This window comes from Gekko japonicus, unplaced genomic scaffold, assembly GCF_001447785.1.
Source record: "Gekko japonicus isolate JY-2015 unplaced genomic scaffold, Gekko_japonicus_V1.1 scaffold385, whole genome shotgun sequence".
In the NCBI taxonomy this organism is placed as follows: Eukaryota; Metazoa; Chordata; class Lepidosauria; order Squamata; family Gekkonidae; genus Gekko; species Gekko japonicus.
In genome coordinates, this window is record NW_015162489.1 from 748,965 (window position 1) to 757,461 (window position 8,497).

Here is an 8,497-nt window from a genome sequence, read left to right on the forward strand (position 1 = left end):
AAGGGAAGGCAGTTTAAACTGCCTTCCCTTCCCTCCAAGGGAGGGCTTGCCTGGGCTCCCTGCAGCCGCAGGGCGCCCTGGCAAGCCAAGGGAAAGTATGGGGGTATGGCCTAATATGCTAATGAGTTTCTGCTGTTGGATGTGACCTATTATGCTAATAAGTTCCTGCTGGGCTTTTTCTACAAAAAAAGCCCTGCTACTGTGTATAGTACGTACTATCTGTTGCTGTATATATTATCCTATTATGTAATTTCTGCATAATTGAATATGCCATGTTAATACTTACGCTTTGTTTTGGCTTGTTCCAGTGTTTTACTTAGGTTAATTTCTTCACTCCTGATCCTATTACATTGCTTATTGGATGTCCCATCTTATTGACTGCATTGACTTACACTGTGTAAGCTGCCCTGGGTCTCAGTGTAAGAGGCTGAGTATAAATAATGTAACTTAATAAATAAATGTGTTTTATGTTTCATATAAGACCATTGCAGGATCGTTGTTCTGTCCTGTAACTTGCACTTGGTTCTTCCACTGTGGCATAAACATTTCTCTCACTATCAGTTTCCTTGTGTTTTCAGGACTAGAATCTGGATTCTGCACCATCCCCCGTGTTCCTCGCTCAGAGAAGACCCAGGACAGCTCCTATACTAATGAATTGGCTCTGGCTCGTTCCGACTCCTTGCTGTCTTTCCGCCTTGATCTTGGTCCCTCACTCATGAGTGAACTCCTTCATGTCATCAGCTTCCCTGGAGACCTCAGCAGCAAAGACAGAGGAGAGGAGGAAAATGAGGAAAGCAAAACTCCAAACAGCAGTGATGCCAGTTCTCCACTTCACCTGAAAAAGAGCACCTGGGCAGAGGCCTCTTTGCCCCGGAGATCAGGGTCACTACACAATAATTGTGAAGAGAGCAAAGTCTCATCAGGCTTTTGGAGTCACTCTGAAGCTAGCTTGCCGCTAGGACACTCAGTATGTACCAATGGAGACTCTCATTCCATAGAGTTGTCCCAGGAAGGGTCACCCTGTTCCAGGGGAAAGAGCTCTAACCCAGGAGCAGGAGCTGCTGAGCAAAAAGAGACCTACTGGCAAGGGTACCGGAAGGACTGCAACGTGGAAGCAAGAGAATTTGACCATGCCACCCAGGTTCTAGCTTGCCATTATGGCCCAGGAAGCACATACCACAGCCTACAAGAGCAGGAAGAATCAGGAAGCCAAGCTTCATGGGAAAGCCCAGATTCCAACACATGGTGCTGGAAGGCAGGCATGGCAGCACAACAGGCACACAGAGCTGGGTGGCACCAAAGAGCAGAGGAAGAAGAGGAGGAGGAGGAGGAGGATTTCTCAGGAGACTGTGCAACCATTGCCAGAGAGGGACACAGTGATTCCTTTGAATATGTTGATGAGGACGAGGAAGATGAAGTTAAGGTCTGAATAGCCATATATGCTCTGTTGTGACCTCCCACTATGAGAGTTAAAAGAAGCAATGACAGTTGGCACATTGAGGGTGAACTCCCAGGGTTAAGTTTTTTGGGAGTCCCCCCCCCCCGTGGGTATAGAATGGCAGGTGAAGGAAGAAGCTTGTTTCTCTGTCCTGCTCCCTACCCCCTCAACTTGAGCATTTTAAGAAAGGGTTCAAAGAAAAGCAGGAGAGCCAGAAGTCAAGTCCCTGCTGCTGATTCCTTACAGCCCCCTCTCTGGTTTGCAGCCAGCATTTAAAGACACTAATGAGTCTTTATCCCTATTGGCTGGCTGACTCTGCCACTGCAGCGTGGGCCATGACCCCTCCACACATTGATAGAAATTATTCTTGATAAAAGAAATGCAAATGGGACCGCCAGCAGGACCCTCTGCATCCGTGGTGCACCGTTATAGGAAGGGAAGAATGAGGGGGGAAAGGGAAAAAAATCTGAGGTGTAGGAAGATCAGGAAAAAATGCAGGACGTGAACACAGCTACATGCAACATTACCCATTTCGCTGTCAGGAGATGGCTGTTGCTTGAAGAAAAGATCACCAGGGCTGTTTTTCCGGTCAGATATACAGACATCACACCATTCAAGAAGTTCCCCCTCTTTTGCTTCCCTTGGAACATCAGAACTGGTTTGGACTGAAAAAGAGCTCTTGGGTATTTCATCCGTTTCTTCATTTATCAAAGTCCAGGTTAGACCAGGACAATTCATTTTGCATTCTGGCGAAGAAATATCACCCAGGTCTTCTGCAAGTAGTAACCCTGAATCCATTCCAGGTTCCAAGTTATATTTTTTCCTGCTTCAAAGGAAAGCACAAGAATTCAGAAATCCTCCCTGTCAGCTTGAGAGGGTATAAGAATCCAGTTCTTAGAAAAGCTCGCAGAGGGAGACCTCCTTACACCTGGCCCTGGATCTCCTACAGCAAGAGTAAAGCCTGAGCAGCGTTGTACCTGATCTTTTCGTTTTTGCCCCCTGCACACAGGACCCTGCACGACTGTGATGGGGCAACTTACCCACAGGCTGCTTGTTCTGTGGTGAAATGAGGAGACCGTTTTTCTCAGGCCTTGATGGGTTAGATTCAACCCCAGGTCATGCCTTAACATGCCTGTGCTATCCTAAAGGACATTAATCTGACCTCCAGGGCAATTCAAGAAAGGATAATGAGGTGATACAGTCCGGAGAGTGGAGGTTTGTGGGGAGACATGTCTGGAAAGAGAAGTCTAGAACAAGCCTTCTCCCTGAGGCGGCCAGTTATTGATGAGGCAGTTTCCACAAAGGGGTGCTTTCAAAAGGGATCAGTGAAAACTGAGTCTCCCCAAGATGTGCCCAACCAGAAAAGACTGAATGGATATGAGTGTGAGAGATGAGATGTTCCCTTAGCACAGCAGCAATCTGAGAATCAGACTTCTAGTCCATCTTCTCCGGCTCTGCATATTTTGGGAGATACTCACACACAGCTCTCTGTTTTTTTCAACCCCTTCCTGGTCTGCATTTTTCCACGGTCAAATCATCAAATTCTCAAGAAACTATTCAGATGAGAAACAAAACGGATGAAGCAGATGCCAGACAGCACACTATTGAGGACATCCCAACCACGGGGAAAGGACTGTGTCACGGCATTTAATATGGCTGCTAGCAGAAACCAGAATGTAGCAGGGAATGCATTTGATCTATACAAATTAATTTTAAAAAAACAGCAACCCAGCAACAACCAGGAATATCAATTTGTCTTGATCCAGTTACTGAAAAACGATTCCCTAAAGGCTGTTCACTTGGGAGGGGATTGTCTTGTTCCGGCATCAAAGCACCCACATGAGCAGAATGTCTGTGGGGAGGTTCAGACTCCTTCTCCCTAACATCAGAGAAGAGGGTGCAGTTTCTGCACCACTCCGTGAGCTCTTTCCCCCTTTTCGGTCCAGCAAGATGGAATATATTAAATTGTTTCCTCTCAGCTACATACAAGTGCACACACCTATAGGTTTAGGAACCCTTGCCTGGTCCCCCCCCCCCCCGGTCTGCTGCTTGGTATCTCCTCTGACCCTGGGGGTATCGGATCACAGTGCTCTGTGTGCGTTGCCAGGCTGGATGCCTCTGGGCAACATGGTCTCTCTGCAGTGAGGCGGTTCTCCCAGCACTCACACAGAGAGGTCTTTGTGGCAAGGCAGAAATGGCTGGGAGGTGAGGTCACACAGCGTTGTCTGTCACAGCACTCTGATTGTTCAAAACTGGCTGTGGCTGGAGGGAGCCAATTCCGGCATTCGCTCTAGCCAATGAGATCGATGAGGTGGGTGGCAGCAGGGGAGGGGAAAGCAGGGAGTAACACAAGGAGTATAATAAATGAGCGCCATGGAAGAAGCCCTAGTCAACTGGTGTTCCCGGCTGCATGGGGTCATGTGTTGACCGTAGCCCACTGCCTCAGCAACAGGAACGGCTGCAGCCACCTTTAAATAGCAGCTCTGGGACATACAGCACACAGCTGGCTTTAGTTCCAGGCTCAGAGCTGGCTGTTATGATGGCTACGGCTGGATTTTTGGAAGTGTAATCTAAGGATCGGGGAGGGGGGGGGGAAGGGGCTGTATAATCCAGAGCCTTCTGATGGGTGTAGGAAGAAGGGGGAGAGAACCCTTGCGTAGCCCCTGCTTGCAAATCTCAGCTCTTTCAGAATTGTCAGATAAGCTTCAAACCAAAGATACTGCCCTTCCCTCCTTTGTATTCCTTACACTTATTATTACTGTTCTCATTATTACAGATTTTTATAAGTATGGATTACTGCTGTGATGGTTCTTTTCTGGGGATTTTGGCCTTTCAAGATTTGCAGTTCTGCTGTAGGGGCCTAGGACTTATTGGCCCTGGCTCTAAACTTCCCCCCTCTTCTAAGATGACTGACTGGGGAGTTCCTCCTGCAGTTGCCTAGCAGTTTCCTTCTTCCCCAGACTAGTAAAGTGGGTGTTTGGACTCGGGTTGAAGGCGTGATTAATCACTCTATGAGACTCCCATCTATTTGGGCTGTGTTCTTCTGACTAGTATTTGAGGTGTCAGAGGTTTGTCGCGCAGATAATGAAAGCAGGAAGAAAATAACATCCTTTATTCTTTATGCAGGCAAGATAATTATGTCCTCCACTTCTCTAGCCTGTCTGGTCCACAAATGTTAATGTAATCTTATCTGTTGCTATCTATCTGTCTGACACAGTTATAGCCCACCCTTCCTTTAAAGGGTTCAAGGTGTACCTGATACTCCACCATTTCACCCCCATAACAACTCTTGGGAGGTAGGTAGGTGAGGATGGGAGAGAGTGACAACCCAGGGTCATCCAGTGAGATTCATGACTCGGTGGGGATTTAAACTTGGGTATTCCAGATCCCAGTTCACCATTCTAACCAGTACACCACACCAGCTCTACCCCCCACCCCAAGGCTATTTTTGGGCAGGAACGGAGTTCCGGCTGGCTTCAGAGTTGGCCACACCCACTACAGAGAGAAGGCCTGGAGAGTGACACACACACCCCGGCAACTCCAAGGTGGGCAGGCCAGGGGGGCCCCTGGAAGGATCGGGGAAGCATTTAAATGCCTCCCTGTGCCTTCCCCAGCCTCTCCAAGGGCCGGCTTGCCTGGGTTCCCCGCAGCTGTGGGGCACCCGGGCAAGCCAAGGGAAGGCAGTTTAAACTACTTCCCCTCCCCTCCAAGGGCTGGCTTGCCCGGGTTCCCCGTAGACGTGGGGCACCTAGGCAAGTCAAGGGAAGGCATGGGGGTGTGGCCTAATATACTAATAGGTTTCTGTTGCTGGGTGTGGCCTATTATGCTAATAAGTTCCTCCTAGGCTTTTTCTATGAAAAAAGCCCTGCCCCACCCATTGCAGTGTTTGTTCTTCTGGTGCCAGTGAGTTCCAAAAGACAGCAATCACTTTTTAAGGTCCCAGAAGCTTCTTATTCCCAGCTCAAGCCCAGCCTCCCAGCCTGTTGGGCCCAGTACATCAAATCTGGATTTGCTCAAGAATTCACTGGTATATGTTTGATATTGTTGTTGATGTCCACAGTTTGCAGAGGAAGAAGTATGTGTGTATACTGGTGACACATTTCAAAGATTCGCCTTGAAACAAGATAGGCCAAAGTTGAATGAAACTATGGAATGAGGCAGTGCATTCTGGTGCAAGTCAGGCCCTAGTAATATTCATATTATTTTGTCCTACAGAGCAGTTTTTGATGGTTCATCAGATGCTAGATGGTTATGAAAGCAGAGGATTGCACGAAGGACCCAGGTGGTCTGAGGTCAGGGGGCCGTGTTGGTTCACAGAAAAATCCAAGAAATCCAGAAGTCATGTAATGTGTTCTATTAAGACCAACAAAAACCAGAGGTTTCGTTATGTAGCAATTTCACCCCCACCCCCACCGCAGTTTAAGATAAGATATGCCAAGGTCTAGTTAATGTCTGATCTGGCTGGAATTTTCCTAGAGATAAACAAAGGCCAAAGAAGACACTTTCCCTTTATGTGCTTCACAGCACTTTTAACACCTGGCTGCTCATTTCAATAACCTGCAGTGCCTGGTACCAAAACGAAGTTGCTGCTGTACCAGGCAAGCCACCAAGCCATTTGATGGAAGCATGCCAGTGTGGTCGTCTCTTGGGTGAAGAACTGCCTTATTGCTTAGAGTGATAGCATTGCACTCTTGGTAGCTCAGAAGCGACATGAGCCCAACTGTACAAGTGGAAATTAAAAGGCCAGCAGTGATCGCATGGATGAGACGAAGGGTATGCTAGTAGCTTCCCACACTGAAACCAGGGCTTTCTTTACATAAAAGGAATTGCCATTTGCCTCTTGTTCACCTGCAGCTTGTTGAAGCAACAGCCTAATATCAGCGTTATGTCTCGCAGTTCCATGCCAATAATAGTGTGTGTCTCCTTACGTTGCAAGATCAGGTGAGTTCGGCTTCCAGGCTCCAGCCAGAAGTGCTAATATGATGGGAACTATGGAGAGGGAGAGCTTGTTTCTTTATAAGTGGCAGTGGGAGGAAGTCCCCATTTAGAGTATTATCCCTAGATTCCCTTTTTGTACTGTCAGTCATTGAAACACAACGACTGAAAAAAACAAAAGAGTTCACAGGAGGCAGTCTTTGTTTCTCTGAAGGTATGACTAGCAACACTCAGGAGGACTTTGTGCCCTGCTTGAAGGATATAATCTTGAATCTATTCCCTCATGGTCATACAGCTGATCATTCCATAAGTAATCCTGTTGGGAAACGTTCCATTTTGTATCCATATCCAGCAGATTTTCTAACCAGTAATTTGTGTCCCTAGAACTGGATTTGGAGAGGGGGCATGAGGCAATGGTAGAGCATCTGATTTGTGCACAGAAGGTTCCTTCTTTGATCCTCAGCATCTCCAGTTAAAAGGATCAGATAGCAGGTGACGTGAAAGACCTTTGCCTGAGACCCTGGAGAACCACTGCCAGTCAGAGTAGAAAACACTAATCTCGGTAGACCAATGATCTGACTCCCAACTGATTCAAATTCATATGCTTGTGTGTATAAATTGCAAGGGGGGAGTGGTTGACAGATACTTTTTTAAAGGTCTCAATCCTGCCTCCTATTCAAGTGTCCGTAATGGCAGTGCCCAATAACATAGGGTAGAAACCTGGTCATGTTCTCACTACCAGCTTGAAATGGTGATGTCATCATCAGAGCGCACTAGGATTTCGTTAGAAAACATCAAGATAAACACAAACCATTTTTTTAAAAAAAACTCCCAAAAATGTCATGGTAAGGATGACCCATTGTCATTGAAACCAATAGGCCAGACATACCAACTGAAAAGGAAGCGGTACCTAGGCTTATGGCTTCATTAACACAAAAAGATCATGGTAAATCCTATAAATATTTTAAGATACGGAAATATTTTTATAACATTCCATGCTATAAAAAGCTGAATTCAGACTCCTGTATCAAGTATGCAAACTGAGCCAACATTGGCTACATTCAATGGTTTTGCATAATTTATTCTGTTTCTGCTATAATGGAAAAGTAGGTTGGTAGGGCATCGAAGCTGCATAATGTGATTAGTTAGGAATGTTATTCAACTCTCCTGGCCTCGGACTTCATCCAGCATTACCCATATGCTTTCATTTTTTTCTTCTTTGCAGCCATAAGGAGTAAAAATCTTGCTTATTAAAATGAGGTAAACTGAGATTTGTGCACAATAACAAATTCGTATGTTGTGCTAAATTAGCATAGAATTACAAAGTACCCAGTGTGCCAGTCATATTATTTCAGGGTTCACAAGGAAGAGTTCTGAAAAAAGGAGTTGTGGCATTGGCCTATAATACACATACACCGGCCATTGTTACACACAATAAGAAAGGTGAAGAGGGCAACCAGGAAAATACCAAAGGACAATTATTAAGAACTGTAAGAAGTAACATTTTTATTGAGAGCCAATGAAGAGGTAGAAGAGAGACATGGTCTTTAGCAGGTGAGAATAATCAGATGAGCAATAGTGCTTAACCAAAGTAGAGGAGGGATAGCCAAACACCAGTTTGTAATGGCTGTGTGTGACTGTGACTATAACAGATCAAGATGGGTAGCAGTGTTAGTCGGTCTGTAGCAGCAGAAAAAAGCAAGAGTTCAGTAGCACCTTAAAGACAACGTTTGTGGCAGGGTATAAGTGTTTGTGAGTCACTGCTCACTTCTTCAGAGTGACTGTGGGAATCCACTTTAACTGGAGGTCTCAAGGTGTAAGTTAATTTTCCACCATTTTTTTCTTGCATCCCACCTCTAGGTGGGCCAGCCTCGTCACTGGGGGAAATGATGCAGCTAGTTCAAGCTGGAGATGTTGGACACCATTATAGAACAGCAAATTGTTAGTGATAGTATTTAGTACATTTTAGCCAGACAGAGACACCGCTATTTGAATTTTATGCATCATAAACAAGGTATTTTGGGATGGTTCTGGCCTCTTGGAGATGACTTGTCTCTCGCTAATGGTCAATGAAATCACTGACACTGCTGTGCCACTGTCTTTGGGTAGTGCTTATGGCAGGTG

At 46.1% G+C, this 8,497-nt stretch overlaps 1 protein-coding gene across 1 annotated transcript in view; it reads left to right on the forward strand.

Annotated features, from left to right (window-relative positions):
* CDC42EP1 (CDC42 effector protein 1) overlaps positions 1 to 3,468 on the forward strand; it is an 18,506-nt gene extending 15,038 nt beyond the window's left edge. The window contains exon 3 of the mRNA XM_015405996.1: positions 579 to 3,468. Coding sequence (XP_015261482.1) covers positions 579 to 1,429 — 851 coding nt within the window. The 3' untranslated portion in view covers positions 1,430 to 3,468. The remainder of the gene's footprint in view (positions 1 to 578) is intronic.
* The last annotated feature ends 5,029 nt before the right edge of the window (positions 3,469 to 8,497 follow it).